The sequence below is a fragment of the Quercus robur genome, chromosome 3 (genome assembly GCF_932294415.1).
Source record: "Quercus robur chromosome 3, dhQueRobu3.1, whole genome shotgun sequence".
NCBI classification, from domain to species: domain Eukaryota; kingdom Viridiplantae; phylum Streptophyta; class Magnoliopsida; order Fagales; family Fagaceae; genus Quercus; species Quercus robur.
Window position 1 is genome coordinate 34,863,721 of NC_065536.1, and position 20,590 is coordinate 34,884,310.

The following is a 20,590-nucleotide window of genomic DNA, read 5'->3' on the forward strand; positions in this document are numbered from 1 at the left end:
AAACGCAGAATTTATGTATAACTAACTATTTTAAGACACATGTCAGTTCTGTTTCACCTCACCTGAGAGAGAGAGAGAGATTCTCCTTTTATTATTATTATTATTATTATTATTTTGTTTTTGTTTTGAGAAACAGAAATTTTCCTTTCAGAAGAACCAATATGGACCAATGCCATGAATTGGCAATCAAGCTTCGGTTCTTCAATTTTGCTTGAACTACTATGAAAGATCTCAAGAGTCAAGACCATTAGCTGATTTTGTTTAGTTATTTGGTTCATCTCACTTTTTTCTTAATAGAACTGTACTTGGACACAATAAATAAAATAAATTGACTAAAACAAAATCAACATCATCCAACCAAATACAAATTTGTATGACAGGTCAGGGCTCCCAAACAAATTCTCCTACTTCCAAACCAATCTTAGATTAAAATAAAAAGAAGTGACGGTCGAAGAAGAAGAAGAATTCCACAAATGGGGGACAAATTTGGCATTTGACAGGGAAAGGGTCGAATGGACCTTTTCAATAAAGTCAAAAGATGAATTAGGTTTGGATCCATTCTTTTTTATCATTTCCCACTTCTTTTTGTTATGTAAAAATCTTTCTTTTGCTGATTTATGTTATGCTTGCTCATCTTTTGGCATGTCTTTTAAATCTGTGTAGACTTGGCCCTCTTCCCCTTGGACAATTTCAATGAGAAACAATCTCTCCTTGTGACAATTGTTGCCATTTGGAAGCTCCCTCCCTCCTCCTCTTTGCTTTGCCATTCTGCTCTTTGTCCTCACCTCATTGCCTCTCCTTGGACTCTCTCCCCCCTAAGCCATATAAATACACTTAAGAACATTTCTCAATTTCACAGTACTGCTGCTTCGTTTCTCTTAAAACAATTCCAGCTACTTAACTACTTTAAGCCTATAACTAGTAGTAATAATGACCGAACCAAATCCACCTCTCCTACAGCACTTTGGAGCACTTTTCCGCCACCCAGTTGAAGTTCCTCCTGCACTTGAATTTGATGAAAGACAGAATGCACCAGTCATGGAAGAATGCCAACTCCCATTGATAGACCTCACTGCTCTAATAAAACATCACAATGAAAGGGAGAGGCTAGCTTGTTCTACTGCAATATGTAAAGCCTCATCAGAGTGGGGATTCTTCCAAGTTGTGAACCACGGGATAAGCCCCGAGTTACTTGGGACCATGAAGAAAGAGCAACTGAAGTTGTTCCAAACCCCCTTTGAGAGTAAAGCTTCTTGTGGGCTTCTAAACAATTCGTACAGGTGGGGAACACCAACAGCTACTTATCCAAAGCAGTTCTCTTGGTCTGAAGCTTTCCACATTCCTCTCACAAAGATTTCAGAAGAAGCTGGCTATGGAGAGTTTAGCTCTCTAAGGTACTAACTTCTTTGTTGAACATAACATCTACCTTTTTTACATTATTACTAAAGCTTATCTCTTATCTCCATCTATTCATGTCCAAATAGGACACAATTTTCCAATTTGAAGTAAAGTTCCTCTTACCCACTACGTGGCAACTCTAACAAGCATCCACTTGTAAATAAGTCATGTGACTTTTTTAAATGATACAATGAATCATGGGATTCAAGAGTACAAAGATAATTTTACTTGCAACATACTGGTACACAATCTCAAGCAGGCAAGCAATTTATATAGCCTGTGGCCATGGCCTCCTTAACCCTGAATTGGTCCCTTCTATTTGCTTCCAAATACAACCTAATGGCCGTCTCAACTTGCCAAGAGCAATATGGAAATGCCATAGACTAGATGGATAAAGCACAAGCTTATACTTTCGTTTTCACTTCTATCAACAGGGAAGTGATGAAGGAATTTGCCGCAGCTATGTCAGAACTAGCTAGGCTACTAGCAGGGATTCTAGCAGAGAATTTGGGCCACCAAACGGGAGTTTTTGAAGATATTTGTGATGAAAGCACATGCTTTATTCGCTTGAACCGCTACCCAGCATGTCCAATATCACCAGAAATGTTTGGCTTAGTGCCCCACACTGATAGTGATTTCCTCACAATCCTCTATCAAGATCAAGTTGGTGGGCTTCAACTCATGAAAGATTCCAAATGGGTAGCAGTAAAACCCAACCAAGATGCTCTAATCGTCAACATTGGAGATCTTTTCCAGGTAAATTTTGGTTTCATTTTTATTTCATATTCTAAAATTTGTATAATTGAAAAAAAGTGTCTACTACTAAGAATACTATAATTGTAGTCTGTTCTTAAATCTCCATCTACTCTAGTGTTTATTATGCTATATAATGTTACATTTACAATATTATTTCAAATCTAAATTGGTAAATTTTTATTGATTCATATATGAGCTTATCACCAACATCATTTCATTGTCAATCGTTAACAATTTATCATCACTATGTAATATCCTAGCTCATAAAGTTGCTTAAATGGGCTTAGAGCAACCACATCAGCTCTTCTAAAAGATTCCATCTATTTTACACAAAGACCTACTTTTTCTATTTTACACCATCATTTTTACAAAACACCCACATCAGCTCATCTATTATACACTAAATTTTATATAAATAATATTTTTATAATCTTTTTTTAATATTATTTTATCTCTGCCGTTTGTTTTTCCTATTCTTCCTCTTCTTCCTCTTCTTTCTTCTTCTTTCCTTTTCCTTATCTCTCTGTAGTTTCCTCTTTCTTTTTCTTCCTCTTCTTTCTTCTTCTTTCTCTCACGGTCAGATCAACACTCTATCACAAGCACCACAACCATCAAAACCCACAAGCACCACCGATCTCCGTCAACACTCCATCACAAGCACCATAACCGTCAAAACCCACAAGCACCGATCCACATGCAACGGTGGCGATGGCAACGGTGATGAAATCACCTCTCCAATCCACAATACACGATCACCGATCAATGACCCACAGCCACAAGTTCACAAAAATGCTCTCTCTGTCTCTGTTGGTGTGTCCGTGTGTGGGTGTGGGTGTGTTTGATTTTTGATTGATTTTGTAGTGTGATCGTGTGTGGGTTTGTTTAATTTTTGGTTGATTTTATGGTGTGTCCAAGTTGTGGTTGTGGTGGTGTTTGACGGTGCTGAGTTGCAGCGATGTGGGTGGTGGTGTTGGGTCTATGTTGTGGTGGTGCTAAGATTATGAGAGAGAGAGAAAAAAAAAAATAATACTAAAATAATGTATAGAAAAGCTACAGTAACCATGCATACATAAAGGTTACTGTAGCACTTATGCATTTATGCACAATTTTACATCTATTGATGTGGATTTCTTCTGGTCAAAATGTGTGAAGAGAGAGAGAGAGAGAGAGAGAGAGAGAATCAGGGGAAGACAGAATGTGAGGGGAGAGAAATAATATTAAAATAATGTATAGAAGAGTTACAGCAACCGTGCATATATACACAATTACTGTAGCACTTATGCATTTATGCACAATTTTACACCTATTGATGTGGGTGTTTTTCTGGTCAAAATGTGTAAAATAAGCTATTTTTTGTATTTTGCAAAACTTTTTAACCACTGATATGGTTGCTCTTATACCTGTAATTGGTCTGGTCATGCGTCCATCTCTACTCTCTCAAACTAAGCTTTAAAGGTTTGTGGCAGGGATGGACCGAACCAAGCCACTTTCTATTAATTTATAACATTTGATAGTTAAAAAAAATTAATTCCCATGTGGTAACTAAAAATTGAAATTACAGGCATGGAGCAATGATGTTTATAAAAGCGTGGAGCACAAGGTGATGGCTAATAGGACGACCGAAAGATATTCTATAGCTTACTTCCTTTGCCCTTCCTATGATTCTTTAATTGGGAGTTGCAGAGAACCTTCAATATATAGGAAGTTCACTTTCGGAGAATACAGGAGCCAAGTTCAAGAAGATGTCAAAAAAACCGGCTATAAAGTAGGCCTTCCAAGATTTCTTGTTTAGGACATATATATATATATATATATATATATAGAGAGAGAGAGAGAGAGAGAGAGAGAGAGAGAGTACAATCAGGACATCACTGCAGCACAAGGAGTCAAGTCAAACACTATATCCAACGCTTTTGGAATTTGGATACACAAAATTAAATTTTTTTTTTTTTTTTTAAGTACCAGGAACAATCTAGATTACACGTTTATATTGATGCCAAAAACCCTATATCCCACCACCTATATACGTTATAAGTTCCTAAATATACAATACCATTTTAAAATTTTCTATTATAAAAAAAAAAAAGGAAGAAGAAGAGAGAGACAATAGAGCAGTGCTTTTATTTTCCTGTTTGCTCCAAGAGAATACAACAGTACTGCACGTGGTGTTTGTTATTTATCTCTTGTATTCAAGAGAAGGTCTTTTTTTTTTTTTTTTTAATAATTTCCAGTGTCTACATTTCAAGGATAGCTAAATAAAATAGAATATTTTTCCTCTCTCTTTTATTATTATAGGTTGGACGCTGATATGCCAGTGTCAATCACATTGTTGTAAAATAAAAAAGAAAAAAAAACAATATAAAGAAAAATAAAGATGAGAAAATATATCAACTTCTCTGTTCAAATCGCCATCCATACAATTTTTTTTTTTTTTTTTGAAAAAGTCCATCCATACAATATTATATCTCCTTGAATGCATATAATCTCCATACTTCGTTTATATTCAAGTTTAAAAGTTAAGCCAACCTAAGATTGGCCACATAGGCAGCACTTAATGCCGCACTAAATGGCAGTATCCACTTGTCATATATCATTCTCGGATGACCACTTACCAAAAAATGTCTTATCAAAACCTTGTTAAAGAAAAATCTAGTGGGAAAAAAATTCTAGACAAAGGGAATGAATATTCTTTTGTCTTTTTTAATACTTTAAGATTGCTTTATTGTAAGTTCCAGATAGTTTAACTAGTAAAGTCTTAATGGTTAAATAAGAAATCTGTGATTCAATCACCGCTTACACCAAAATCTGATTAGTATCTTAATCTGATGATAAAGAACCATTTATCATTAGGAGTAGACGCCATAAGTTGAAACTCTCAAAAAAAAAAATTGTTTTATTAAAAGCTTGCAAAGAAAACCCTGCGAGTGGGAAAAATAGCAAAGAGTACAAGCAATACATATCCTCCACTACCCCTCATAAGTATGCAAAGCAATGTCTATAATGAGCATATTTTTCAATTGTTACATTCCAATGTTGTACATCTTTTTTAATACTACAGTTGGTAATGATTTAGTGAATAAATCTATCATCATTATATCATATTTGCTTGACATTAATATCACCACACTTTTGGAGCTCATGTTTTTAAAAGAATTTAAGTGAAATGTGTTTTGTTTTGTCACCTTTGATATAGCCTACTCTAATCTGTGTAACACAAACAACATTATATTCATATAATGTCGTTAGACTATATTTCATTGAGGATAATACATATTTCTCTTGAATATGTTGAGTTATCAATCTCTGGTAAATGCTTCATGACTCCTTCCATGAATTGTTATAATCTCTCAGTGATTTGAAAAAGTAGCAAATGTTGCTTTCTTAATAGATCTCCATGAAATAACAGCCACAAGTGAACAAATATTTTGTTCTTAATCGCCTTTGTAACAATCAAAAAGATATTCTATGTTTGCATATTTAGGGTTGTTCAACAACCATTGGTAACCAATAGATCCAACCGCCACTGAGACAATTGAATTGCCAAATGGGGTTGTGATACCAAAATTGTAAGGGGGAACCCAAACTAGTCTTATATGATGAATGAGGGATGGGTGGATATATATTTTTTAAAATATTTGTTGAAATAAAAAAAAAAACCACTCAAGCATTAAAAATTGTAAGGACCTGATTTGAACTTCTAGCCCAACGGATATGTGGACTTAAGCCCAAAACAGCCTAACATAATTAAATTTGTAGAGAATGGATTGGGGGACCGGGCTCCTGTGAACCAAGTGGCAGAAGAATGGGTTTTAATGCCAAAAAGAAAAAGATAACAAAAGTCTGTTAAAGAATAATGCTCTCGGACTAGTCCGAGGACGCTGATTCTCAGATATTCTGTACTTAAAGCTTTATGACAGATTTCATTACAGTTTTTTCTCTCCTGTTTCATGGAGGGTTTTTCACGATATATAGTCCTCCCTGGACCATCATGATTTACACTTGTTGGCCATCTGAACCCTTACTTGAGTATCTGTCCCATCTAGCACCGTCCTTGGCTTTCTATGAGTTGCAATTGCCAAGGCATTACTATTCAAGGGTCTTCTCCACATAAATGCGGCCAGAAAAGTAGCTGTGGTGCATTTAATGCAGTGGTAGCAACTTTCCTTCAAATATATTATATTTTTCTTTTGGGGTTTTCTTCTCTCTTGCACGTTTCGAGGGTACGTCCTTGTCACCGATGCATCCTGGGGGGTAGCTTTGATCATTAGGTCTAGTGTTTGACCCATTCTGAGTTGGTCCGAGGAGACACTTCTCCTCGGACAACCTCCAATTCCATGCTCTGCTCGTACAGTCTGACTCAACAATTTGTACTGCTTGCTTGTCTTCGGATCACTTACCTCCTCAAACAGGGCCCAAGGCCCAGTATGTGATTCGACCCCCTACCCCAAAATAGCCCCTCAAAACTCCAGTTTTTCTCCCCCTCATCCGAGGAGAAAAGTGGGGTTTTGATCTTTAAAAAGTTACATCAGTTCACTACTTGATTAGCACACGCGAGGGCACTGTTTTAGGTGCCCCATTAATTGCACCTAACGTTTCGAAGCCCACGAAGTGTCATTAATTGCTCCAGGCGGCGCTTTGTTCCCTGGATCCAACGATAAGGCACAGATCCAATGGTTGAATTCTTCCCTGGAATTTTGGGCGGGATAATTCTTACTGCTTGTTTTCGCTCCCTATATAAAGCGTATGGAGAGGCCTTTCCTCCATTTTCACAAGTCTTCAGGTTTCCAAAGATCTCAAACAATTAAGTTCTTAACAACTCTTTAAGTCGCACAGCCTTTCACCCCTCTTTCCTTAAGAGATTCTCGAAAAGTTTTTCAAAGGTATCAAAAATTAGTATACGTTCTTTTTTCTACATATACATTTTTTTTTAATACTCCTTCCCCTTGGTCAGTCTCCTTGGACTGCTATTTCTTATTTCCTCACTTACGAAACCCAATTATTCCACCTTAGGTTGTCCAAATGGGTAGATTTGAGAGCCTAGTAGATTCTCCCGCAAAAATAGAAGATTTTAAGCAAAGATACCGTATACCCCATGGGGTTGGCCTACGATATTGTTCCTTAAAACAAATCGTTACACACAGAGAGGTGGGGGAAGTGGTCATTCCTATAATAGCCTTCATAAAAGGGGGGATGACCCTTCCCATGGGTAGGATAACCCGAGACTACCTCGTAAACCATAGGCTGTGTCCCCATTAGTGCGCACCCAATATGTTTAGGATCCTAGGCTATGTCGATGCTCTTAACGAGTATCTTAAACTTGGGCTCACATGGCACGACGTGGTCCATATGTACGAGTGTCACTCACAAGCTGACGAAAGGTTTTACCTCAAGTCGAGGTCGGCCATTGTCAGGCTTATCTCGTGCCTCCCTAAATCCAACAAAGGAATGAAAGATGACTACCTCATCGCTTCAGGGGTGTGGCACGATGGTCTCCACTGCCCAACCCAAGAGAGAAAGACAAGTGGGATACCTTAGAGTTAGGTTCCTTAGCAAAAGACTTAGATTTTTTAACCTCACTCATGTCCTCCGTTTTTCTTTCCATTGAAAGTAGGCTTCAATTATCTAATTGAGTTTGGTTTCTTCGTTGTTTCTACAGATAGGAGGCAAGTCGCTCCTCGGCTCAGTCTTACTAACGTCGTGGCTCTCAACTACCTACTCCAATCAGAGATTTTTGTGAGCAAGGACCGACAGTTGTGAGCTGTCCATTTGATCCTTGGTTTCGACCCCATTTCAAAGATCTTTTAGGAGGTTGCTCACGCAATCAGAGCTGGAGACCCTCGGATAAACTGTATAGACGTGTCAAAGCCGAATTTCCTGGCCCGAGACGACATTTCCCCGGTCATATTACCAGTTCAACAAATCCCTCCTCCACTCATAATACCTTTACAACAAGTCCCTTTCGAAGCAGCAGCTGCAGCGGATGAGGAAATTGCATCCTCGCGCTTATCATTGGAAGAGGAGATAGACCAGTTCCACTTCGAAGGGGAAGAAGGGGTATCGAAAAGGCCCGTGCAGCTCTCGGATTTTGAAACCGAGTCCTACAGACACTCCGCGGCTCTCCAACCCGGGATAATGGTTGCTGAGGTTGATACAAGCTCAGAGGAGAGAAGAAAGATGGACTCAAAGAGAAGACCGAGCTTAAAAGGCTTAATGGCCAACAAGAACAAGAGGGGAACTTCGAAAGATGCCCCCAAGACCCAAAATCCTGCTAATCTTCCCCTCCTCCTCCTCCCGCTGATCTCGGACTGCCGACTACGCAAGATCCGAAGAAGAAGAGGACAGCACCCGAATTGGAGGAAGGTGAGGTAGCCCACTCAAAGGGCACCAAATAGCAGAAGACTAAGACCCTAGGGATTAGAGGGCCACCTCCTTTGACAGCAGGGAGGACGTCGAAGTGCGTCTACCACAACGCACATGGGCTCCGCGGATAGAGCTGGACGGAGCTCAAATCCCCAAGGATGCCACTATCTGGGAATCCCAGAGAGGTTAGGTGGCCCATCTGGCCCAAGCTCTAGAGCAGCCTCTTCTACTCCCCCGGGACATGGAGGCTCTCAGACATACTCGGCAACTGGAGCTCTTCATGTCATTAAAGAGGGACCTTGCCATGGTAAGTTAATTTTCCATTTTTCTGAACAAAGTGATAGGAAGCATCTTCATATTTCAGTGCTGCTACCGTCATTTTGTATACGTGATTCCTTTGTTATTGTCATTCAGGTCACACAACAGGTTTACGTGGCCAAGGAATAGGTCCGGAATACGAATAGCAGATTGATGTTGAGTCCCAGTCTTGGCATGATGTTGAGAAGGCTCTCGGGGCCATGAAAGAAGAGAAAACGCAGTTGGCCGAAAAGCTAAAAGTGTCAAAGCATGAGCGTAACAGTGCGCTAGCGGGGCTAAAAAGTGCTAAGGCCCAGGCCAAGGATCAACGCAAACTGCTCTACACAACAAAGGTGAACCTGGCCACTGAGAAAGCCACTGTTCTGAGTCTAAAGGCAGAGCTACAGAAGGCTAAGGAGGCAACCGAGGTGGCTAGGGAAGCAGCTAAGGCTGCGAAGGAAGCCGCCTACGAGCGTGGGATGAAAGACGCTAAAAAGAGGCTGGCCAAAGAGGTAGCTAAAGTATGCAAGGATTATTGCTCCGAGACGTGGGTAGAGGCACTCAACCGTGCGAGGGTCCCTCCAGACTTCGAGCTAAGGAAAGCTAAGAGTGTATTCTTCTCGAAAGTCATCAAAGAAGCTCCAACTGACCTACCTCTGACCGTTATCTTGTCCCTCCCTCCTCCTGAGCAGGTTTCTGATACTCAGGTCCTTGTTGGGGGTGCTGAGATTCCCATGGGGGTAGTTAGGAAGGGTAAAGAGGTCCTATCCTCGGCCAAGGATGTCCCTGTCGAGGATTCCCTGACCATCAAGGACATGGTTTCCAAGGCCAAAGTAGTTGAGTCAAAGTCTGACGCTGGGGATGCCAAGCTCAAGCCCATTGATTTTGGAAAGGGCACTCAATCTACAAAGAAGTAGTTATAGGATTTTTCTCTTTCCTTTTTTTTTTTTTTTTTTTTGAGTGTGGCTTTTACCAGTATTTGTAATGTACCCACCTTTGATTAATGAATAGACTACTTTTTTTTTCTTTTTTTCTTTTTTTTATACCTCTAGTATCTTTACTTTATGCGTTCCCTAACTTATTAGTATTATAAGAGGCATTGCATAGTTTCTATTTGTCTTTATTAGAAGCTAATAATAACTTAATGCCAGCAAGTTAAGTGATTCGATAATGTACCAGCAACAAACAGGTTTATCACACATTTGTATCGAGAACTGTCCCTTCTGTACCGAAGGTTGATATTAATGAAGATGAATATATACTTTAGTGAAAGTAGAGTAGAAAAGGGAGTAAATATTCCATTGGATATGAATTTCTTCCTATGAGTATAAATATGATGACATAGTGTTAATTTCCCCATAACATCTGGTCCGAGGATATCAGGCATGACTAAGGTTTTGTTTAAACACTTACAAAAATGATGACATAGTGTTAATTCCCCCATAGCATATGGTCCGAGAACATCAAGCATGACTAAGGTTCTATTTAAACACTTATAAAAACGATGACATAGTGTTAATTTCCCCATAGCATCTGGTCCGAAAACATCAGGCATGATTAAAGTTCTATTTAAACACTTATAAAAATGATGATATAGTGTTAATTTCCCCATAGCATTTAGTCCGAGGACATCAGGCATGACTAAGGTTCTGTTTAAACACTTATAAAAATGATGACATAGTGTTAATTTCTAAATAGCATCTGGTCCAAGGACATCAAGCATGACTAAGGTTTTGTTTAAACACTTGTAAAGGAAGAGCAACGCACTTATGCAATGAATGGACGTACTGGCAAAGAAAACTTTCATTAATAGTAATACATTTTCAGGTTGTTTACATTTCAAGGGCGTGGTATTACATGCTCATCTAAGTCTTCTAAATAATATGCTTCTATACCAGCTACTGAGGTGATGCAGAACGGTCCTTCCCAATTGGGTCCTAACTTTCCCCATGCTGGGTTCTTTGCAGTGCCTAGGACCTTCTTTAACACCAAATCGCCCAGCGCCAATGGCCTTAGCTTCACGTTGGCGTCGTAACCTTGTTTGAGCTTATGTTGGTAGTACGCCAATTGAACCATTGCGTTCTCCTCCTTTCTTGAATAAAGTCTAAACTATTTTCTAGTAATTCACCATTATTGCTCTGATTAAAAGAGCTAGTCCTTAGTATAGGGAAACCATTTTCCAAAGGAATAACCGCCTTAGCGTCGTATGTCATTGAGAAGGGGGTTTCCCTGGTGGATCTGTGAAGCGTGGTTCGATATGTCCAGAGGACATGTGGCAGTTCTTCCACCCATTTTCCCTTTGCGTCGTCCAGCCTTTTCTTGAGTCCATTCACTATGGTCTTGGTAACAGCCTCGACTTGACCATTTCCCTAGGGATAGGCTGGGGTAGAGTATCTATTCTTGATTCCTAAGTCACAGCAGTATCTCCTAAAAGATTTGCTATCGAATTGGAGGCTGTTGTCCGAGATGAGGGTATAAGGGATTCCAAATCAGGTGACAATGTTTTTCCAAACAAACTTCTTGGCGTCTACATCCCTGATGTTTGCCAAAGGCTCGACTTCAACCCATTTGGTGAAGTAGTCCATGCCGACTAGCAGGTATCTCTTGTTTCCTGCCGCTTTGGGAAAAGGTCCCACGATGTCTAAGCCCTATTGTGTGAACGGCCAAGGGCTAGACAAGATTAAGGGCTCCTCCCAGCTGATGCATGTTCGGCGCGAACCTTTGACATTGATCGCATTATTTTTCGTATTCCTGTGCCTCCTTCTGCATTTTTGGCCACCAGTAGCCTTGAGTGATTGCCCTGTGCGCCAAAAATCTACCTCCATTGGGGTTCCCAGAGATTCCCTCGTGTAACTCTTCCAGTAGTAATTTTGTTGCTTCAGGGTGTATGCACAGTAAGTAGGGCCCGGAAAACAAGCGTTTGTATAATTTTTGGTCCTTGGACAACCAAAACAGAGGAGTCTTCCTACGCACCTTTACTGCTTCTGACTTTTCCTCGGGCAAGGTGTCGTCCTTCAAGAATGATATTATGGGGTCCATCCAGCTAGGCCCCACCTTGACTTAGTGAACATGGATCATTTCTCTCTCCATCCCTACTGGTTTGTACAAATCTTCCCCAAGGAAGACCTTGTGCCGAGGAAGTAGCAAGCGTGGCCAGGAAATCAGCATGGGTGTTTCCACTTCTAGGGATGTACAACAAGCTGAAAGATTTAATTCCTGACCGTAGGTGCCCCACCTGACTTAAGTACCTCTGCATTCTTTCGTCCCTTGCTTGAAGTTCCCCTTTTACTTGGCTAACGACTAATCTCAAGTTTGAGAACATCTCTATCGCCTTCCCACCCATTTTCTGAACCATGGCCATTCCCATTAGCAGGGCCTCATATTCAGCCTCGTTATTCGTGGCCGAAAATCTCAGTCTCAGCGATTTCTTAATAGTGATCTTCTCGGGGGATATTAATACTATTCCTACCCCGGACCTCTTTTGGTTTGCCGCGCCATCGACGTACACTTTCTAGGATAGTGGGCCCTATTAGGAGATCACACCAACCGATTTTCCATCCATGTGTTGCGCTTCTGTCACTTCTTCTGATGGGGGTTCGGCGAACTCGACCACCAGGTCCATAAGAACCTGGCCCTTGACGAAGGTACGGAGCATGTATTTGATATCAAAAGCCCCTAGGATCGTCCCCCATTTAGCAATCCTCCCTGTGTAATTAGCACTTCGAAGCACAGCTTTAAGTGGAAGTTGAGTCAAGGTGACAACTGTATGCGCTTGGAAGTAAAAGGGAAGCTTTCGTGTGCCCAGCACCACTACTAAGACGGCCTTTTCTAGTGGTAGATACCGAACCTCAGCCTCATGTAATGATTTGCTTACGTAGTAAACTGACCGTTATACACCATTGTCAACTCACAACAATACCAAACTTACGGTATGAGGGGCCACAGCAATGTATGCGAATAGGACCTCATCCACCTCAGGACTAGACATGATAGGCGGCTGCAATAGATACTCTTTAAGTTGTTGGAAAGCCAGCGCACACTCTTCAATCCATTCAAATTCTTTCCACCTTTTCATCAAGAGGAAGAAAGGTCTGCACCTATCCGCCGACCGGGAAATAAATCGATTCAGGGAAGCAGCCATTCTGGTAAGCTTCTGGACCTCTTTAGGATTCCGGGGTGGTTGTAAACTATTAATGGCTTTGATTTAATCAAGGTTGACCTCGATACCCCGATGAGTCACTATGTTTGACCCTACGTTCTTTAAGCCGAATGGCATCACCTTATAGTGGTAGTTCCAATGGGAGTGACAAATGTTGTTTTCTCTTGATCATCCAAGGCGAGTGGCATCTGATGATACCCTTGAAAGGCATCTAAGAAGCTCATCCAAGAATGGCTGATCGTTGCATCTACCAATTGGTCTATTCGAGGCATAGAGAAGGGATCTTTTGGGAAGGCCTTATTCAGATCCATGAAGTCCACACATACTCGCCACTTCCCGCTTTTCTTCTTCACTACTACGGTGTTAGCCAATCATTCGGGGTAAAAGACCTCCTTGACAGCCCCTGTCTTTTTAAGTTTCATCACATCTTCCCTGATAGCATCTGCATGTTCTTTGGACGGGCGCCAAGGCGATTGTTTCTTGGGAATAATGGATGGGTTAACGTTTAGGTGATGGCAGATAATATCTGGATCCACCCCCGGAGCCTCATAAGCATTCCAAATAAACACATCAATATTTCTTTTAAGGAATACTAGCAGCTCCTCATTCTCATGAGGGGGTAGTTGAGCCCCGACCTGAAAGAACCTCTCTGGATCACCACCTATGATAAATTTTTCCAAATCCTCGCATTTGGGCTCTTCATCTAATTCAGGGGATGGCGGCTCCGAAGTTTTTGATTGCTATAAGCCCCTTTCGGCAGTGGTCGAGGAACTAGTTTCGTGCTGCCGTGGGATGGCGACCATAAGGCATTGCCGAGCCACAGGTTGGTTCCCCACAATTTCTTTAATGCGACCCCCTAAGGGGTATTTCACTTTTTGGTGCAGGGTGGATGAAATGGCTTCCAGAGCATGGAGCCAGGGCTTGACCACAATAGCCGTGTAAGGGGAGTAGGCATCCACCACGATGAAGTTCACCTCCACCACGATGAACCAGTCTGTATGGGTAGTCTAATCTAACCATTTGGAATGACAGTCTTCCCCTCGAAACTAATCAGAGGGGAATTGTAGGTTGTCAGGTCCTCGGGTTTCAATCCCAGCCCCTTGTACAGGTCAAGATACATGACCTTGACAGCGCTACCCTAGTCTACCAACACTCTTTTTACGTTATACCCTCCTATCCTGAGTGTGACCACAAGAGTATCATCATTGGGTTGGATGGTTCCAATCTTGTCCTCGTTCTAGAAGCCCAGAATCGGTCGAATTTCCACTCTGGCTCTTTTAGGCTTTGGATCGGAGCTTTCAGCGAGAAGTCGAGCTACGGACATTACTCTAGAAGGGCAGGAATCGGTTCTACTGAGAGCGACGAAGATGGCATTGATCGTTCCCAAGGGTGGCCTCGAAGAATCATCCCTCCTAGGTTCCGAATTTGTTTGACCCCCTCGACTATTGGTGTGGTGCAACAGATGTTTCAGCTTCCTTTCTCATACCAGGTGGTCTAAATGGTCCCATAAATTCCTGCAGTCCTCTGTAGTGTACCCTTGGTCCTGATGGTAATGGCAATAAAGGTTCTGGTTTCGTCTTAGGGGGTTTCCAACCATCTTATTTGGTCATTTGAAGAATGGTTCGTTTTTAACCTTCTTCAGAACCTGGTGCACCAATTCTTGGAACACTGCATTGACCACTTGAGCGTTGGTAGACCCTGCCTGACCAGCAAAATCTCTTTGCGGCCGGCTGTTACTGTATCAGTCCAACCTGAAATCCCTCCTTTCCTAAAGGATAACCTTATCCTTTCCTTTACCCATTTGCTGGTCCTCCTCGACCTTCTTATACTTGTCAATACGGTCCATGAGTTGGCGTAGATTGGCAACAGGTTTTCCCGTTGGGGACTTCCTTAAGCCATGCTCTGTTAGGAGTTCACTCTTGAAGGTGTGGTGCAACAGATGTTTCAGCTTCCCTTCTCGTACCAGCTGGTCTAAATGGTCCCATAAATTCCTGCAGTCCTCTGTAATGTACCATTGGTCTTGATGGTAATGGCAATAAAGGTTCTGGATTCGTTTCAGGGGGTTTCCAGCCATCTTGTTTGGCCATTTGAAGAACAGTTCATTTTTAACCTTCTCCAGAACCTAGTGCACTGGTTCTCAGAACACTGTATTGACTGCTTAAGCGTTGATAGACCCTGCCTGACCAGCAAAATCTCTTCGCAACCAGTTGTTACTGTATCAGTCCAACCTTAAATCCCTCCTCTCCTAAGGGATTACCGTCCATTTCATTGTACATCTCCCAATATCTGTCCGAGTATGTCTTTAGGGTCTCTCCCTCTCTTATACTCAAGGATAGCAGGGATGATAGGGGTCGAGGGACTCTGCTGCAGGTGATGAAGCGAGAACCAAATGCCTGGGTGAGTTCCTTAAAAGAGTTTATGGAATCGGGCTTCAGGCTGTTAAACCATCTCATTGCTACGGGTCCTAGGTTGGATGGGAAGACCTTACACATCAAGGCTTCGTCTCTAGAATGGACGGTTATTCTCTGATTGAAATGGCTCACATGCTCTACGAGATCTGTCTTGCCATTATACATGGTGAACGTGGGCTGAGTGAACCGCCGACGGAATTCTGCTTGTTCAATTCTTCGTGTGAACGGCGACCTGGAGATTTGATCCAACGCCTTGCTCATAGTGTCGTTTCCCACGCCTTTTCGAGGGGGGCTCTTGTGTCTACGCTTGTGGTAGGGCTCCTCTTCGTAGGAGAAAGACTCACTGGGAAAGGTGTTAGACCTTCGTCTGTAACTACCATCCTTTTCACCGTCAGGGGAGGCGTCTAGGCTAGGGGAAGCTCGCCTTCGCTATACATGGCACAACTTTCTCTTCAACTGGTCAACTTCTAATTGTAGTGCTCTGGTATTCTCTTCTTGAGAGAGATGATCCTTTCCATGTGACTGGCTTCTTCCGGTCCGGGCACTATGCACACTCCTTTCTCGATCCCTTCTCCACTTAAGGTTGACGAAAGGATTTTGACGTTGGGATCCTATGGATTTTGCCTGTCGTGGATTTGAATCTGCCATGGTTGAACGTTGAGCTCACCAACACTCAAGTATTCCCCTTCCCATAGACGACACCAGCTATAAGGACCTGATTTGAACTTTTAGCCCAACAGATGTGGAAACTTAAGCCTAAAGCAACCCAACACAATTAAATTTGTAGAGAATGGGTTGGGGGACTAGGCTCCTGTGAACCAAGTGGCAAAAGAATGGGTTTTGATGCCAAAAAGAAAAAGATAACAAAAGTCTATTAAAGAATAATGCTCTCGAACTGGTCCGAGGACGCTGATTCTCAGATATTCTGTACTTAAAGCTTTATGACAGATTTTATTACAGTTTTTTCTCTCCTGTTTCATGGAGAGTTTTTCACATTATATAGTCCTCCCCAGACCATCTTGATCTTACACTTGTTAGCCATCTGAACCTTTACTTGAGTACATGTCCCATCTGGCACCATCCTTGGCTTTCTGTGAGTTGCGATTGCCAAGACATTACTGTTCAGGGGTCTTCTCCACATAAATGCGACCAGAAAAGTAGTTGTTGTGCATTTAATGCGGTAGTAGCAGCTTTCCTTAAGATATATTATTTTTTTTCTTTTGGGGTTTTCTTCTCTCTTACACGTTTCGGGAGTACATCCTTGTCACCGATGCATCCTAGGGGGTAGCTTTGATCATTAGGTCTGGTGTTTGACCCACTCTGAGTCAGTTCGAGGAGACACTCCTCCTCGGACAACCTCCAATTCCATGCTCTGCTCGTAAAGTCTGACTCAAAACAATTTGTACTTCTTACTTGTCTTCGGATCACTTACCTCCTCGGACAAGGCCCAAGGCCCAGTATGTGATCCGGCCCCCTACTCCATAAAAATAATAGATTTTTTTTTTTTTTTGATAAGTTGGTATTAAAAATAATAGATAAGCTCATCACCAAAGTAAACCAAAATGATACATATATCACCACCCAAAGGAATTTAGCTAAGAATACATAACTAAATTAGCTCATCACTCAATGGTATACAGATTATCACCACTCAAAGAGATACATAAACCAAACTCGCCACCTAAAAGAATCCACCCAAGGGATAAAAATTAGTTTAGAAGAAATCCATCTTTTGAAAAGCAAGAAGGCTAATTTTCTGAAAACACTCTATATCTCTCCTTTATTATTATTATTTTTTGATAAAAATATCTCTTCTTTATTCATATCAGCCAAATGACTTATATAAAAGCTTAGAACAATCCTCTAAGTATGGGAGAATGAAAATAGCAATTAAAAACATTACATTTTCAAAACCTTGACTTATGGAAACTAGAAACATAATAAAAGACTTGTCTATCTAGGAGAACTAAAACATAAAAGTTGAATATCCCCTAAAAACCCCCCAATTAAATGCTATTTGACTTCTTGGACAAAATAACCAATTAATCTTCAGATAGCTTCTGAAATGGTGGGAAAATTCGTTCAAAAATAATGGCCTTATTTGCTGGTCTTAGAAAACAAATTTGCTCAAATATCAATCTAGCTATCTTACTATCGTGAACCATCACGTGCGGTGGTTGTTTAGATTGAACTAGTTGTGTACTTTGCAAAATATATTAAAGCACCCATTATATTGATATATGGTACTTCAAAGCCATGAGTTTTATCATCATTTGCTTGATGGCAAAAGTGTCATTTTTTTACATCAAGTGACGAACTACCATAAGAGTGGTCAAAGGATAAGATTTATCCATGTGAAAGTACCACAAGAGTGTGAAGACTGATGAACAAGAATTTCAAATGAATGATGTTCAATTTGCAGGTCAAGACAAAAAAATTGATTTATAGAGATCTTTGACATCAAACTCTAAATATATAATTGGCGGTCTTTGTGAGGTCTTTTGGAGCTCCCACAATATTAAGATTGCCAATGTATACTACAACAATAGCAAATCAATAACTTTTTAATAAAAATACATGGACAAATTGGATTATTCATAAATCATTCTTTCAATAGATTTTCAATGGGATGGTTGTACCACGTGTCCAAATTGTTTTTACTTCTATAGGGATCTTTGAAGATTTATAGAATGCATGCTACAGGATTTTAAATTATATGCTTCAAACATTGTGTATCCTTTAAGTAACTTCATGTATATATCATTATCCAATTATCCATATAGATATACTATACACACATCTATTAATCACATATCTAAAATTTCCATAAATACCAAGTTAATCAAAAATCTTAGTGTGCATTTGGCTCCAAATTAAAAAGTCAACTTATTTTACTATTCAGTTTATTTTTGCTAGTATTCATGAGTCTCACTGCCTTTTTTGGCACTATTCATGAGTCTCACTATACTATTTCAGCTAACTTTTACTTTTATCTACAGTACTTTCAGCAAACAATTTTCAGTTTCAACAAAATAGGTAAATTCCAAATAGACCCTTAATGTAAGCAATTTTATTGGACAACCCCATACCACATCAAAGTTATTTTACCCCAGCAAGAAATAATAGTTTTGAGTTCTCATCAAAACCCAAAAAGGCCCAAATTTAATATAAACTACTAGCTTTTACTGTTTAATCCTTATACGTAATAATTGTTGAAACCATTTTGTTTCTATTTCTACTTATCGCTTGAGGAACCTTTTTCCTCCTCAGCCACAAGGCACAATTTTTATTGGACAACCCATGTTATTTTACACAAGCGAGAAATAATAGTTTTGGGTTCTCATCAAAACCCAAAAAAGGCCCAAATTTAATACAAACTACTAGCTTTTACTATTGAATTTTTATATGTATTAATTGTTGAAACCCTTTTGTTTCAATTTCAACTTATCACTAGACGTACATTAACATGTTTCATTTTACCACTGGACGTATAAGAGCATTCTTATCAAGGATTGCAAAAAATTTAGCATTTACCCTCTCAAAACCCATTTTTATAACATATAACACACCACTTTACAACACCACTTCCATCAAAACTTCTAATTTTTTATCATTCCATTTAAATATTCTTTCTTTATCATTTTTTATTTTTCCTCTCTCTCCTCTGTCTCTCTCTTTCTCAACCCAATTATTCTCAGCACCGTCGGCCACCGCATCCACCCACACATACCACAACCACCACATCCACCCACCACCGCCGCCCACCAGCCACCAGCCAAATCCACCGCAACCACAAACAACAGCAGAGAAAAAAAAGAAGAAAAACCTCCACATCCACCCACCACACCCACCACATCCACATCCACATCCACCGTTGGACAAAAAAAAAAAAATCAACAGCAATCGGACCAAATCACCACCAACCACAGCAAGAAAAAAAGGAAAAAAACCCACAAACCACGGCCAAATCAGACCACAACCCACAGCCAAAAAAAACCCACAAACCAAATCAACCAAATCGGACCACGACTCCTTCGATCCACGCTCCGACCTGTGCTCCATGGTTGACCTCCAAGCTCCGTCGCACAATCGGAGTCCAATCGGACCCAAGAAGAACCATGCAGAACAAAAAAAAAAAAAAAAAAAAAAAAAAAAAAAAAAAAAAAAAAAAAAAAAAAAAAAAAAAAAAAAAAAGAGAAAAAGAAGAAACCTCCATCGCCGCCACCGGACCACAGCCATCGGACCCACAATCCATGACCACAATCACCAAACCACAGCCATCGGCATCCCACAATCGCCGGAGCACAATCATCGGCAGAGCCCACTCATCGGTCGAGCAGAGGGAGAGAGAGAACAGAGCAATGATGAGAGGGAAGAAACGGGAAATGAGAAAGACAAAGACAAAGAAGAAAAGAAAATGGGCCCCACTTGAATAAAAAATTAATATAAATTTTACAATTGGTGAACAGTGCGGTCTCAAATATGAGACCGCACTGTTCACCAATGCCAAAAATTATAGCTTTTACCACTCTTGATGGAGCAAGCTTTTGGGTCAAAAATGCTAAAAGAAAGCATCTTTTAGCATTTAAAACCCTTAATGGGAATGCTCTAATAATATATCTCATTCTATCACAAATATAAAATGTAAATGAGATAAAAGATCCTCTTGGCGCAACCCTCTGGAGCTACTAAATAAACCCAAATTCACCAACACTAAGAAAGCACACTACAGAGAGACAGAAGGCTATCCACTTCCACCACCTCTCCCCAAAACCACATTATTCTAACAACCATAATAAACAGTTTCAGTTTATATGATCATATGCCTTTTTTTATCCAACTTAATTACCACTCTATGTATCCTGTCTCTCAGTCTACTGTCCAGACTCATTAACTATGATTACCAAATCTAAGATCTATCTTCCTTGGACAAAAGCATTATGATATTTAGGGTTTAGTCCTCGTAACCTATATATCACTCCAGGTTTCCTGTCTCTCAGTCTACTGTCTAGAGACTCGTTAACTATGACTATTAAACCTAAGATCAATCTTCCTTAGACAAAAGCATTATGATATTTAGGGTTTAATCCTCATAGTTCATATCGGCACAATATTGTATCATATTACAATTTGATTGATGAATAAAATTTCTTTGAGAAATTTTCCAATGGTTTGGTGTTGAGTTCAACCTACTCTGGTCCATTTGGAT

The 20,590-nt window shown here is 40.4% G+C and overlaps 1 protein-coding gene across 1 annotated transcript; it reads left to right on the plus strand.

Annotated features, from left to right (window-relative positions):
* Positions 1-607: 607 nt before the first annotated feature.
* On the plus strand, positions 608-4,329 carry LOC126717897 (gibberellin 2-beta-dioxygenase 6-like). Its single transcript, XM_050419857.1, has 3 exons — positions 608-1,394; positions 1,833-2,154; positions 3,716-4,329. The coding sequence occupies exons 1-3, from the start codon at positions 931-933 to the stop codon at positions 3,944-3,946; spliced, it is 1,017 nt and encodes a 338-aa protein (XP_050275814.1). The 5' UTR covers positions 608-930; the 3' UTR covers positions 3,947-4,329.
* The last annotated feature ends 16,261 nt before the right edge of the window (positions 4,330-20,590 follow it).

Coding starts and splice junctions, on each gene's coding strand:
- LOC126717897 (XM_050419857.1), top strand. CDS start 931: ATGACCGAACCAAATCCACCTCTCCTACAGCACTTTGGAGCACTTTTC. Junction 1,395..1,832: donor GGAGAGTTTAGCTCTCTAAG/GTACTAACTTCT, acceptor TTCTATCAACAG/GGAAGTGATGAAGGAATTTG. Junction 2,155..3,715: donor ACATTGGAGATCTTTTCCAG/GTAAATTTTGGT, acceptor TTGAAATTACAG/GCATGGAGCAATGATGTTTA.